Below are 14,711 nucleotides of genomic sequence, written 5' to 3' on the forward strand. Positions count from 1 at the left end.
CTAATCCTGACATACTCAGCTTTGATCAATGCCTGGCATCTTGTGGTGGACTTTCTTCGTTCCTGAGTCCTTCCTACCAACCTACCAGCGTCCTCAGCATCCCTTCTTCATCCTGCATATTTCCCATGGAGGCCAAGTTTCAGGGACGGTTTCGACTCCATCCTGGTATGGTCACATACTTTTCCAGAGAGCCTGGAGACCAGCATGGCACCCAACTTATATGCATTGGTGCCACCCAGACATTCCTAAGGAAATGGAGATTCAAACTCAGTGAGCCTAAGCATGTGTCTTTAATAAGCTCCAAGGTTAATTATGATAACTGCTGTTCCGAGCATATATGTTGAGTAGCAAAGACCCAGAAGTTGGACCAGTTTGGGTGGCACAGATGCACTGGAAGCCCCTTCCACCAGGACTGAAGATGAGAAGGAATTAAAGGAGTGGCAGAGATTCTCATCCTGTATTGTACTCCCTTCAGAGAGAGAGAGAGAGAGAGAGAGAGAGAGAGAGAGAGAGAGAGAGAAATACAAGTTCTGGATTATCCTTCAGTTGTAGCCAATCAGATACCTTTGCATTCTGCCCTTCCCAGTGGGAGTGGGTTGGATGCAGTAGGAACATTAGGATGCTGGCCACATCTGGACTTTGTTCTTCCAAAAGTACTAGGTATCGAAGGTAGAGTCACAGCTGCAGGGCTGTCTGCTCCAGCTCCAGAGGTGTTAGACTCACAGGCAGGTGAACTCACAGGTGTGTGCTCTGGAATCATAAAGACCTGAGTCATGGTGTTGGCATTTATTGGTCGTGTTGAGCAAGTGACTGAGCTTGGATACACTCATCTATAAGATGGGACTAATAATACCTATTGCCTAGGGTGATTGTTATAATTAATAAAAAATGATGTTTGTAATTTATTAGATTATTATTATTCACGAGGCAAATCATTATGCATGATGCATTGCTCTTAGCATGAATTTACTTGCTTAATTATCCCAGTGCCTATAAGGAAGGTAATATTGTAATGATTCTTCTTTTGTATGTGTGTGCCAGTCCTGAGGCAGGAGCTCAGGGAGCCTGGGTACTGTCCCTGACCTTTTTTTTGCCCAAGGCTAGCCCTCTATCTCTTGAGCCACTGCCCCACTTCCTGCTTTTTAGTGGTTAATTGAAGATAAGAGTTTCATAGATCTCAGATCTCAGCCTCCTGAGTAGCTAGGATTACAGGCGTGAGCCACAGGCACAGGCACCTGGTCTATAGTTATCTTTTATGCTTGAGGACAGAATGCAGCTCATAGAGGTGCAGTTAGTACTCTAAGTTCACCCAGGTATGAAGTGGTGGAGCAGGAACTTGAACTGAGGCAGTCAGATTCCAGGGCTAGTTCCCACACACGAAGCACACTGTCTGCCAAATGAGGTGTCTGTTGTGGTTTTTGTCTTAAGTGACACCCAAAGGCACATGTGGCAAAGGATTGGCCTCCTGCTGACGTCGGTATTGGGAGATACGGAAATGTTTAGGAGGTGAGGCTGGTGGAAGGAAGTGAGGTCACTGGGGTCATCGGGACTCGAGCCTCTCTGCCTCGCTTCTCTCACTTTCTCTGCTTCCTGGCGGACACAAAATGAACAGTTTTGCTTGGCCACATCTTCCCTGCCAGGGCACCCTGCCTCACCACAGGCCCAAATCAATGGAGCCAGCCAGTCATGCACTGAAGCCTCTGAAGCCATGACCCAAAAGAGATCATTCCTTCTTTTGAGTGTTTGTCTGAAGTGTTTTGTCACAGTATCTGTGGGTGTTCAATGAAATGAACCATTTTCAACACAAAAGGGAGACAATACCAGGCACTGTCCCCCCCCCCCCCACCCCAGGGAGATTTGGATCTTAAATAAAGCTACATGCTGGGTGCTGGTCCTTAAGCCAATAATCTTAGCTGCTCAGGAAGCTGAGATCTGAGGATCGAGGTTCATAGCCAATTGGAGCAAGAAAGTCTATGGGACTCTTGTCTTTAAATGTTGACCCAAAAGCCAGAACTGGAGGTGTGGCTCAAGTGGTAGACCACCATCCTACTACTTGAAGTAACACTAAAATGGCCTTCTGTATGGATACCGCGGAGGCTGACTCCAGGCCCTGAGGTGACAAGACTTCCTGTTGGTGTTGCCCAGATTATGAGCCATTCACCTCCAGACAGGAAGGGAGGGAGGAAGGAGCAAACAAAAATCTGGACAAAGAAAACTTCAGAGCTGCTCTACTACATAGAAAATGAGCCCCTAGACAATGAGGAACACAGGCAGCCGGTCTAATGCCACACCCCTGGCCTAGACACTTTCCCACAAGCCCCAACATCAAGCAAAGCAAGGTGGAGGAGGGCAACACATGAGGCTGGTTCACACAGAGCCTAGAGCTTCCATGAGATGAGGCCCATGAGTATGGAAAGGGAGAAAGTTCCTCTACTCAATGATGGGGCTATGACTCCAGGTGGTTATAGCAGGCTCAGGCTCAGAGAACTAGGCTTTGTGGGCCCCAAGTAAGGATGAGGGACCCCCCCCCTCCCAACTTGGGCAGCAGTGCCTGTCTGTCTGCTCTGTCTTTAATCCATCTCTCCCCTCCTGGTCATCAAATCCCCTTTAAGAAAATAAAATTAAAACCGCAGTAACATTTTAATCTCTACACGTTTTTGATACTCTTTAAAAAAGATTTTTTTTTCCCCATGTCACCTCTGGAAGTTCCCACTACATAAGAATTATCCGGGGAAAATAAAAGAGAGAAGAGAAAGGGAGATTAAAAGACAGTGAAGGAGAAAGGGGAGAGGGAGAGACTCACAAGAGGCAGGGAAGCTCTGCTTTGTCAGGGAGAAGAAAATAAAGAGAAATCAGCCCAGCTTCAAAGGGCGCATTTCCATAATTGCCCTGTAACTTTGGTAAAATAAATCTGAGCCTCTGAGAGAAGTGGAGCCTGCCAGATGAGTGCACTCCAAAGGCCCTGGAGGGCTGCGGCCCACTTGTTAGCGGCTGAGTGCAGTAAGAGAATGCAGGACTGGTCACTCGACACAAAAGCCATGAAATCTCAGCCTTCACTGCCTGCCTGCCTCAGGTTCAGCTTCAGACATGACCCTGTCTTTGTCTCTCTCCTATTCCCTGACATGATCTCTTTCTGTGTGTCTCTGTCTTTGTGTGAGAGAGATGAGAGACAGAGACAGAGATGGAGAGACAGAGAGACAGAGAGAGAACAAGCACATAAATAAACAGAAGAGCTGGTGGCAGCAGCTTTTCTGCCCCCAGAGCATGTGGGGGGAAAGGGGGCGGTGTGATCAGGAACCCCAAACCACATGACTTCAGCTCTCATTTCTGAAAATCTTCCTGTACCCTCCTCTTGACTTTAGTATCCCAAAGAGGGAGGCTCTAACTTTGCAGACATGATTGGGGTTATTCTTTCCCTCTCACCTTTGGCTGGAGAATATTCTACCTCATTCCTCTCTCTTTCCCAGGCTCACAGAGCTTCCTGTTGGCTCAACTTCACCTCTACTTCCCCCTTCCAGGGCCAAAAGTTTGTAAAGAACAAAAACCTTGCACTTTGCACATTGCACTTTTCAACAGAGATGTGGTTTGGAGGAGAGACTATTTGCTGGGACTGCTCCAGAAACCTTGAGCCCTCAGCCCCGTGGATTCTCAACTTCAACACACTGACATCTTCCTGTGGACAATTCTTACATCCAGTACTAGATATGTGGAGAAGATCAAGGCAGGTGTAGATCAAGGGCATCCAAGGTGAAACACTTTACTGCAGCCTGGGTCATTCTCTCTGGGAAGAGTTGCTATGTGGAGTGACCTTGCCCTGTACCCATGACATACCAGTACTTCCCTAACCCCAGTTCTCCTCTGATATTGTCAAATGTGGCCAAGTGTGAGAGAAGACAAGACTGGCCTAGCTAAAGACCTCTTCCAGCTGTGCCCAAACTAGGAGTGGATTGGTTTATGGTAGTTCTTCATCCAGATGATGGGCATAGCCCTCAGAGGAGTAACACCCCTTCCTAGAGGAATAGCAATTGCATTAAAGCTAGGTTGGCCATACCATAGGTGGACATTTTTTATTGTCCATGCTGGTTGGCTGGGTCTGATGACAGTGCCCAATCAGGGAGCAGCATTCAGAGAACCTGTGGGCCATCTCACCCGTAGCATTATCTTTAGACCATTTTTTTTCTTTTGGTCAGTTGTGGGGCTTGACCTCTGGGCCTGGGTGCTGTCCCTGAGCTCTTCAGCTCAAGGCTAGTACTTATGGCTCAAGTAGCACTTGAGCCACAGTGGTACTTCTGGTTTTCTGGTGGTTAATTGGAGATAAGAGTCTCACAGACTTTCCTGCCCGGGCTGGCTTTGAACCATGATCCTCAGATCTCAGCCTCCTGAGTAGCTAAGATTACAGGTGTGAACCACTGGCACCTGGCTAGACCTGTTCTTTTTAATGCCTAATCTTAGACATTGTTAGACACATAAGGAAGGCTGATTAAATTCATCTATTCTCACTCCTGTCCTTCACATGTAGAGAACACCAGTCTTGAAGGTGGGGACTGCCTACTCCTCACTCCTCTCCTGGGACAGGCGAAGGATGGCCTGTGCCAGAGCTCTTCCATGTCACCTTCTGGCTAGACCCTCTTTCCTCCTCCCTGTATCCCCCGGAAGAAAAATTCAATTGGAAACCATTAACATGTGGGTCTCAGAGGTGGATGATGGTCACTTAGGGAGATGATTTTATTCTTTGCCGGCTCCCTGGCTCCACAGCGCAATGCCCGCCCCACCCCCCTCCCAACTCCATGCAGCAGATAATGAGCAAGCACGCCACACACTCCTTCCTCTGACCCAACTGATTATCCCCACACACTCCAGTGCTTTGCATAACCAACACCGACAGCAGAAGTCCCTTCCTGGAGGGTGATTGACACATTTTATTTCTAATTGAAGCTTAATCAGAACCAGTGATGAGATACTCATATTCTCTCTCTCTCTCTCTCTCTCTCTTCTTCTTCTTCTTCTTCTTCTTCTTCTTCCTTCTAGTTTCCCCTTCAGTAAGAAGTGAGACAGATTCTGGGATCCCTGAGAATGGAATAAGACAAGGCCGAGAAGGCCCAGGGAGGTACCTACATTGGCTGCTCTTGCCAGATAGGTAGAATGGCACTTGTTCAGGGATCATGCCCTTGTAATGTGATGGTCAGTCAGAAGAGCCAACACAGGGTCTTCACTGGACAGAGCCCTTGAGGCCTGAAGTCAGGATCCCTTCAGCCTGGGCCCAGTCCCTTCATTCCCCTCCCTTGGGGGACAGGCAGGATCTGCAGCCCTCTCCTCACACACATAGAGATTGCCTGACTACTGAGGAGTCTGCCATCACGTTTTTCTCCCTGGAAAACGTCCTTTCTGTCTGGATGGTGCTGATAGTGGAGGATCCTGACTTCCAGAGGAAAGACATTTTTGCTGGCTAATGAGAGGCAAGTAGGATAGAATATGGCTGGGAGTGTGGGGAGATAGAGGGAATCAGGGCTTCTAAAAGATGCTAAAGTAGGGTCATTTGTGCCCACTTAGCACCTATCAAGAGATGGCCCTGGGCATGTGCCCTGATGCTCACGCCCACCCTGCTAGGTAGGCAGCACTATTCCTATTGGGCCAAGGAGAGGAGGACACAGGGGAATGAATTTTTTGCCTGGGGTTTTACAGGACGTAAGTAGGGAGCTGGGGGTACCCCAGTGTTAAGCTTTGTTGGGGATGTGGCTTGCCTAAAGATTGGCTAAGCAGAGGCCCAGGCTTATGCCTCACGGTTGGAGGTGGTGTGGGGGTGCTATACTTCAGCCTCAGTAATGGAACCTCAGTCTGTATCATCTATCTGTAAAGAACCCTGAATCCCAGAAACACCTTCAGCAAACAGAGAAGAGGAAGGAGCACAGGAGACATCTCTGGGGGAAGGTACTGGAGGAAGGAGTTGCAGGAGGGAGCCCCAGTTTCAGCATTTCCTCTTCAGGGGTTCACTCTGCTTAGCCAGCCAGCCAGACTGACTCAGCACATGGAAGACATCTTCCCTGTCTTCCACATCCCAGCTTGGGGGGGGGGAGCAGGGGTGTGGAGGGGAGGGGGCAGGCCCTCAGGGGAGGTCCTCAGAATCACCACCATGGAGTAAATTCTGCTGCATGGGGCGGAGGGGCACATCCACCGGAACACATCCTACCAGAGTATTATTGCTGTCGCCCAGCAGGCAATACAGTCTGTGCCTTGTTCCAGGTTTGTCAGGGTGACATCTCCCCATTCCCCCCCCCCCAATTTTTTTCCCCCCAGGAAGCCACCACAGGACCTCCAAAGTCCATCCCACCTTCTGATGAGCTTGGACATTTCCTACCTAATACGAGGGGAGAGGGGTGTCCCTAAAGAGGCTCTCCCGCCTCACACGCCCAGGCGCACTCTGCCTCAGGACTTCTTGGAGTCAGGGCTGTGCAAGGCTGGCTGGCTGGACGACCAAAGCAGGACGTGGAGAGGGTGCGCTGCCGGCCTGGCTGCACAGGCCACCGGGCGAGGCGCCGAGCCGCTCTTGCGTCCTGTAGAGGGAGCTCCAGCCCCAAATTTCCAGGATCTCCATCCTCCCCCACCCCCTTTCCTTCCCCCCCATTTCTCATCTTGAAAGCTGCCGCGACGTGACCCCCCCCCCCAAACCCTGCCCCAGAACCTCAAAAGGTTGTTCCTGCCTCCTGGACCGCCTGAGACGCACCGCTGCCGTCGGACCTGGATCCTCGGATCTCCGGGAGGTCACAGGCCTTCAAGAGGGAACGAAGCGCACTCCCTCTCTTTCCGGACACCCCTTCCCCTGGCACCCGCATCATTGCGTCTAAACGGAGGCATCTGCTTGAGGCAGCGAGGTTGGAGGAGGGGGAGAAAGGCTGAAAGCTGCATAGCCCCCCTGAAATAGGAGGTCGAGGATATCTCAATTGTCGGGGTTCAAGAATGGGAGTGGGCAGGGCGCAGAAGCTGCAGCCGACGCCCTGGGCGTGCAAATGTTTCCCTGAGGATTTCTACTCTGCCACCAGAGAAGGCCCCGAAGCCCGGCGATGGCTCGCGAGGACCCCGTTTCTCAGCTCATAGCAGAAATCTTACCTAGCTTAATCCCATCCCGGCCACCCTTTCTCTTGGGCGCCTCCTCCTGAGGTATCCCCAGCCCGCCACCTCGGCGCCTCCTCCGCCATTGCTGTCCCCTGGACACACTCACCCCTCTTTGCTGTTTTGGGAAATTCTTCCAGCAACCAAGGGGGAGGGGAATGGCCCAAACCCCCCCAAACACCAAACAGATCCTGGGGAATGGGGGGGGGGGGCAGACCGGGCCAGTTTATAGTCAAAAGTGGCAACCGCTCATTTATTTAGCCAAAAATAGATATTTTCTTGTACAATTTGGTTCACACATATGTACATTTTTCTGTATATACAAAAAAGAGCCAAACACACTTATTCTTATTGAACCGCCCTCTCCCCCCGCCCCCAACCGCAATCAACACAACAAACCAACCTCACAATCGCAACTAATTGTGGCTGGGGTGGCACAGGAGCGATTTGGGGAGGGCTGTGGGGGACTGGTTTTATTTCTTCATCTTTCTTTTTTTCGTTTGTTTAGTTTTCTCTTTTAAGTATTCATACATACACGGACATGCTTTAAACTCGTAACTATACACTGTGGTTTGTTTTTACAATCATTACAATGATTTAAAAATTGTTTTCTTTAAAAAAAAAAAACCACAACAAAACAAAACTAGGACGAGGAGAGAGCTGATAAGACCAGAGCAGCATCCAGGTGGTTTTGAGGCCTGGAAGTGAGAGAGAGACACACACACAAGAGATGAGATTTGAGGACATCTAAGGTCCTTGGGGAGACCCTACCTGGGACTGGGGCTGCCAGGGGGAACAATTCTGTTCAGCAGTGGAGGGAGGTATGCGTCCGGGTTAACTATCTGACGGGGAGAAGGAGCCAGGATCCGAGGTCCGAGGCTGGAAGGAGGTGGACATCACAGTGGTCACCTTCTCCAGCGGCCTGTTGGTCGTGTCAGGCTTGGGTTCCCCCCCAGCTCTGTGCCTACAGGCCGCAGCCTGGGCGCTTGGGCTGTGACTGTCCATCAAGAAGTAACTGAAGATGGGTTTTGTCCCTGCGTAAAGACTCTTTCCAGCCATGTCTGCCCAGGGGCCAAAGGCCTTGGCGTCCTCTCCTCTTTCCTGCAGTCGTCCCCACCCACCCATTTCCCCAAACCCCCAAGACTCTTACCGCCTGGGAACCGGCTGGAAAGCTGTTTTGAGTAACTTTTTCTCCACTTCCAAGGCACTACAGCGATCTGGGAAGCGAGAGGAAAAGAGGAAGGCCTTTAGAATACTTAAATCAGGGCCCCAGGGTCGTGGGCCTAGGAACCGAGAGGAAAGCACCTTCAGCCCCAAGGATCCCTGCCCCCTCCCCCCAAATCTCAGCGTCACCCCACCCCAGACACCCTCCGGACCCTGCACTCAGTAGTCACCTGTTCCGCCCTCTGGCTCTGCGGGCCGAGCGTAGGCGGCGACGGCCGCGGCGGCCGGGTGACTACTGGCTCCGGGAAGTCCCAGCAGGTGCGGAGGGGCCGAGCCGAGCAGGGAGAGCGGGTGCGGGCGTGGGCCCGGCGGCGGGCCTGGGAAGGGCCGGTTGGTCCAAGAAGGGAATTTGCCAAGCGGCGCCGAGACGAGTCTGTGCGCCGCGGCGGCTGCAGCGGCCGCGGCCGGAGAGAGCTGCAGGGCCGTGGGCGCGACGGCTGCCCCGGGAGGAGACCCTCCCGCTCCGGGAGGCGAGCGACGAGGGTTGTCTGGGCTTGTGGCCGTCTCGGCCAAGGACCAGATCTTGGGCTTCTGCAGGGCGGAGGAGGGCGCTGGTGCTGGAGCGCAGGGGTCCAGGCCTGCGGGGGGCGAAGCTGGAGATGGCGGGGTGGAGGCCACGGAGGGTGGCGCTGGGGCCAGGTTCAGGATCGGCAGCGGCCGCTCCTCCAAACTCTCAGAGCTGTCTTCCGAGTCGCTATTTTTAGAGTCCGAAATGGGTCTCAGACCGAGGTCGCCGTCCCTACGTGCTGCCCCAGCCAGGGCCAGCTCAGCCCCAGCGGCCGCACCGTCCAAGTTCTCCAAATCGATCTCCTCGTCTTCGTCGTCCTCTGCCAGCCCCTCGCCCCCCGTGTCCTCCTCCTCCCCTCCGAGCTCCTCCTCCTCCAACTCCAGCTCGCGTTTGCCATCTTCCTCGTCTTCCTCTTCGTCTTCTTCCTCCCTCTCACTCCCGTAAGCGTTGCCCTCCTCGTCGGTGCGGCTGCGGGGCGCCCACGTCATCTTGTTCTCCTTCTTGAGGCGCCGGCGCGCGTTGGCGAACCAGGTGGACACCTGGGTGAGGGTCATCTTGGTGATGATGGCCAGCATGATCTTCTCGCCCTTGGTGGGGTAGGGGTTCTTGCGGTGCTCGTTGAGCCAGGCCTTGAGGGTGCTGGTGCTCTCTCGGGTGGCGTTCTTGGGACGGGACGGATCCCCGAACTGGTACTGACCGTATGGGTAGAAGGCGGGGTGCGGGTGCGGAAACGCGGCGGCCGCGGCCGGATGCTGCACCCCAGGGCTGTCCTTCAGCTCGTACTGGGCGCCCTGCACGCACAAGGAGAAAGAAGGGGACACGCGCAGAGGGAGCGCGGGTGAGCGCCAGCCGTCGCCGCCTCCACCCTCCGGGCCCCGGACCCCAAGTGGTCTGTCTCGTCCCGTGCGCTCCCCGCACCCGGCGCCCCAGATCCAACCCCTCTTTCCTGGGTCCCTTGGGCTCTTACCAGTTGCGGGAAGATGGGCAGCTCCGCGGCGTAGGGCAGGAAGGCTCCATAGCCCTGTGCGGCGGCGGCCGCAGCGGCAGCCGCGGCGTAGGGCGCCCCGTACACCGACGAGAGCACGTTGGATAGGGAGCCGGAGGCCGCCAGCTCCGAGGCTCCGGCGCCCGGTCCACCCCGGGCCCCGGCACTGCCGCCGCCCGCTGCCGCTCCCGGGCGCTCGGGTGGGTAGAGAGGGCGGATATACTGGTATCCGAGCTGGGGGAAGGACATGGTGGCCCGCGGGGCACCGACAGAGAGGGGGCCCAGCCTGCGGGGCCGCCCTGCTCAGCGCCGCCCGCGGGCTCCGGTGGGCATCGGGGGCTGGGCCGAGCTGGGGCCTCGCTGCCTCCCGGGCTGCTGCGCTCCGCGATCACCTATTGATCTGCTCGGCGGCGGCGGCGGCGGCGGCGGCGGCGGCGGGGAGCCAGGTCAGGTCGGAACAGATTGGCGGAGATTCCCGGGGCTCGGGGCTCTGATTGACATTTCTACGGGGCCGCAAGCCCCTCCTCTCGGCGCTGCGCTCCCTCCTCTCCGCGGCCCGAGCTGCCTCTGCCCCAGCCGCGCTCCTCGCTGCCCTCCTCTCCCCAGCAGTGTCGCGCCTCGCTTCCTTCGCCCTCCTCTAGTTTTCACTCCCCCTCCTCTCCCTTCCTCTCTCCTCCCCTCGCCGCGCTCCTCTCCCCCCCCCCCTCGACCCCACCCTGGATCGCTTCCGCCCCCAGGACTCTTTAACACCGTCCTGGACCCTGGAGAACTCTCCTTTTCCTTTCCTTCTCTTTTCCCTTCTCACGATTGCGCTTTCCACCCCTCTGCGCTTCCCTTCACTTTTTGTCTGACTCTTCTCTTTCCAATCTCTCTTCTCACTCACCCATGACTCCCGCCCCCTCCGCCCCTACTCGGCTACTGCGTCCCGGCCTAAAGTTGTGGACACTTGGGGTGTTGTGAAGGAGGTGTGCGTGTCCCCGTCGGCGGGTCGGTCCCCGCCTCCCCCCCCTCCCTTCCCCCTTGCCCAAATCTCGAGCCTGACGTTGCGCCCTCTTATTCGAGTTTTCCTCCAAGTCTCCTCTCGGAGTCGCCAATCGCCGGGGCGCCTAACTGGCTGGGCCGCCCACCCCCGCGGTTACCGCGCGCGGGGCGGGGCGGGACGGGGCGGGGCGGAGTCCCTCCCCGCCCCCTGCTGCTCGGGCTGGGCGGGTGAGTCGAGGCGCGGGGACGCGGGTTAGGGCTGGGTCAGCTCGCCCCTCCCCGCTTCCCGCTTTTCCATGCGGGTCACACGCCCTAGTGATAGCTCCCGGCTAGGACCCGACCCCAAGACCGAGGGGGGGCTAGACTTCGCCAAGATCCCCTTCTTAGCCCCCCACCCCAGACGCTCCCTCAGCTGCACTCAGTGGCGTAGGAGCAGGGAGAGTGTGCGTGCGGCGCGGGAGTGTGTCCAAGTGACACTTAAAAAGGTCTGGCGGGGGAGGCGGCCCCCAGGCCGGACGGTCAAATCCTGCAATTTGCCACTTGAATGCCTTCCCAGAGTCGGGGCGCGATTCCCTCATTAGATGTGGCGGGCTCAGCTCCAGGCCCAAAGTGGTCGCTCTAGGGTCCTGGGGAGCCAGTGACCAGTTGGTAGAGCCAGCCAATAGATGGGGGGGGGGCGGCGTGCGAAAGGACCCCGAGGTCCCAGCAACTCTCCGAGAGCACTTTTAGAAGTTTCTCTGTTGGTGTTTCAGGTGTTGATACCCTTCATTTTACCTCCCCCTCTGCCTCTGGGGTCCCTTCTACACCTATTTTCTTTGGGCGAGGACTACCCCACCCACCACCCACCACCCACCCACCACCCACCCACCACCCACCCACCTCCCACCCACCTCCAGGGGACCAAGAGACAAGAAGCAGAAGCTAGACTTCGGTTTTAATAGTGGGATAATTCATATCAAACTTGAAACACCAATATCTAAGCGCCCACCTTTCACGGATTAGGGCGTGTGGATGAGAGCCACAGTGAAATTCCCAGAATTGGATGGGCTCTCGGGGCTAAGCGCTTTAGGCCGCGAGGTGAAATCGTGCCCGCGCCAGGCCTTCAGCGGGTGGGCCCCGGGACCCACTAAGGGAGTGAGGGGTACAGTGAAGAGCCTGGGCTCCGAGGCGGAAACCAGCTGTCCAGCTCTGATTGATTGAGGATTTGAATCTGAATTCCGCCAGAGTACAGGGATTCGAGGGTCTTCATGCCAGCGGTCTCTGGTCACAGCAGCTCCGGGAAGCTCAGCCCAGAAATGAAGAGTTCCTTGTGCCCCCGTGGTGGACACCCAGCTTGGACCCATGGGTCTCAGGACCGGTTGGCGACTCTAATAGGTGTGGATGCAGAGAAAATTAGGGGGAGAAAAAAAAAGCTAAGGAAAGTTTGAGAACCAGTCGGTTTAGGATTCGAAGGGGGAAACTGGACAGGTCTCTCAAATTGGGTCTGAGCCTCTTCTCTACCCCTCCTCACCCGCCACCGCCAGGTGTTGGGCGCTGGGCGTTGGCCTTACGAGCGCCTAGCCAAAGGAGGCGAGGGCAGGGTCGGCTCCGGCCCTGAAATGTATCTCTGGCGCCCCGATTTCGTTTCCAGTTAAACCTGTCAGGAGTGTCCTAGGGAGTTTGGGGCTCATCTCAGGATAGACCTTACAGAATCATTTCCCAGACTCTTTGCTGGGTGTTGCTCTCCATCTTAACAATTCTCAGATCTCCAGTTAGTTTATACAAAATGCTGGACCAGACCAGGGGTGGGGGCAACAAGATGGGGGGGCAGAGGTAGGAGACCTAGGGCACCGCTGAGAGCGATGGAGTGAGATTCCCGATATTTAACCCAGTTCTTCCAGAAGGAAAAACAAAACCCTAACAGTTCTGAGCCCAGATGATGTTTCTTCGGACTTAACCAGCTACCGACCAGGTTACACCGAGCTCCGGGCGGCCAGAAAGAGGACGCAAGGGCGAGGGTGTTCTCAGAAACGAACTCATGCCGGCCAGGGTCGCCCCTGGCCCAAATGGTGAACTTCCAGACCCAACCGCGCACCCAAGAACCCCGCTCAATTAGATCCCTCCAGACAGGCGCCCCGGGCCTGGCACAGGAGCAGCCTCTCGTTGCCCTGGTCTCCAGCTGGACACAGCCTTGGGCTGGCCCGAAAATTGCACCCTGTATCGGGGACTCGGCGTCCCAAGTAACCCAGTCTTGATGTGCCGCAGGAACCCCAAAATGGCCCGGCCCAGTGGAGCCCAGCTCTTAGACTGAACTCTCGGGTCCGCGGGTAGCTGAACCTTTGATCTTTAATCCGAGAGATTAGATCGGGGGGAGGGGGGGGACACACTCGCGCAGCTAAGAAAAGCAGGTGCACGACACGTTGATTTGCAAAAGACACGCGCGGCACACAAATACACCGCGCACAGAAGCTTCTCCACCAGCTCTCCTTCCCACATCCCCCAACGCACAAAGCGCCGGGGACTCGCTGCTGACGCTCTCCGAGCTCGGCCAAGGGTCTGGAGAGTGTGCAGAAAAGGTGTGTCCACCATACACGCGCACCGAGAATCGTGCCCGACGTGTGGCCGGGGCCTTGAGAAGGCCCGGCCGGTTCAGGTTCGGACGGTTTCGAGGCGCACTGCCCACAAGCCACCAGGCCCCTTTTCTGCCCCCTCTTCGCCCAGTCTCGTGATGCGTGCAGGTCCCCAAGACGGGGAGCCTCTGCGGCTCCGGGTCTCCCTGCCGAGGCCCATCTTCTGTTCTTCGCTCTCCAGGCCCGGAGTCCCCCGGCGCAGAGAGGGCTGGCTACGCCACTGCTTCCTGCACACGCCGCGGCGCGCACTCCCACCGCTTCCTCCCCCCCGCGCTCGGGTTACAGGTTAATGAAATGCTCGTTTTCCTCAGTCATTTGTTTTGTTTTCCTGCAAAGTTCTGATAAGTAGCTAACCAACGAAGCTTGTAATTACAATCTTACAGAAACCGGGCCGATCTGTATATAAATCTCACCATCCAATTACAAGATGTAATAATTTTGCACTCAAGCTGGTAATGAGGTCTAATACTCGTGCATGCGATAATCCCCTCTGGATGCTGGCTTGATCAGATGTTGGCTTTGTAATTAGACGGGCAGAAAATCATTATTTCATGTTCAAATAGAAAATGAGGTTGGTGGGAAGTTAATTTCTCTCCGCTCTGTGAAGCGTAGACAAGAATTTAATGATTTAATTACAGTTGTAAGCCCTTTCCATGAGACTTAAATTGAGCTGAGAATATTTTTTTCCTTCTCTCTCTCTCTCTCTCTTTCTCTTTTTCGCGTTCTCTCTCTCTCTTGGCTATTAGCAGCTGCACCGATTCCCTCCGGCACGACCTGCCGTACGCACCTAAAGGGTCTCGCTTTGGGCTTCGGACTCCGAGCATCCCAGGAGGCGCGGGGCAGGCGCCTGCAGAGCCGCCGGGGAAAGTGCTGCCGCTCCCTACGAGCTGCCTGGACCTCTAAGGCCTTCCTTGGGTCGGGAGAAGCGATCGGAGAACTTTGGGGGAAACTTTGCCAACTTCGCTTTTCGGCTCGAGATTGGCCCTCTGGCTGCAAGCGACGGCGGGCCGCGGGGGCTCGGGGTGGGACCCCGGGCTGGGCCTAAGCGCCTGGAGCCGGCCTGGCCGCCCCGGAGAAGAAGCCCAAGGCCGGTCAGCCAGTCCTTGGCTCCCCTGCTCCGCCCTGGTGCCTCCTCTCCCCGGCCGGCTCCCGGGGTCTCCGAGCAGCGCCCCCAGAGAAACGGCTTGGAGGGGCGGAGGGTGGAGTGGTGGGGGGCGCACCTCCTCGTTAGCGCGAATGATTTTATGTTTCCTCCGGGATGAGCTTGTTTCCACCGGACTTGGGGCGGCTCCACTCC

The 14,711-nt window shown here is 55.7% G+C and overlaps 1 protein-coding gene across 1 annotated transcript; it reads right to left on the minus strand.

Annotated features, from left to right (window-relative positions):
• Positions 1-7,591: 7,591 nt before the first annotated feature.
• Irx3 (iroquois homeobox 3) lies at positions 7,592-10,495 on the minus strand. Its single transcript, XM_042689981.1, has 4 exons — positions 9,807-10,495; positions 8,502-9,630; positions 8,258-8,324; positions 7,592-7,805 (listed from the first exon to the last, which is right to left on the minus strand). The coding sequence occupies exons 1-4, from the start codon at positions 10,071-10,073 to the stop codon at positions 7,751-7,753; spliced, it is 1,518 nt and encodes a 505-aa protein (XP_042545915.1). The 5' UTR covers positions 10,074-10,495; the 3' UTR covers positions 7,592-7,750.
• Positions 10,496-14,711: the final 4,216 nt, after the last annotated feature.

This window comes from Dipodomys spectabilis, unplaced genomic scaffold, assembly GCF_019054845.1.
Source record: "Dipodomys spectabilis isolate Male_0828 unplaced genomic scaffold, ASM1905484v1 ptg000130l, whole genome shotgun sequence".
Taxonomy (NCBI): domain Eukaryota; kingdom Metazoa; phylum Chordata; class Mammalia; order Rodentia; family Heteromyidae; genus Dipodomys; species Dipodomys spectabilis.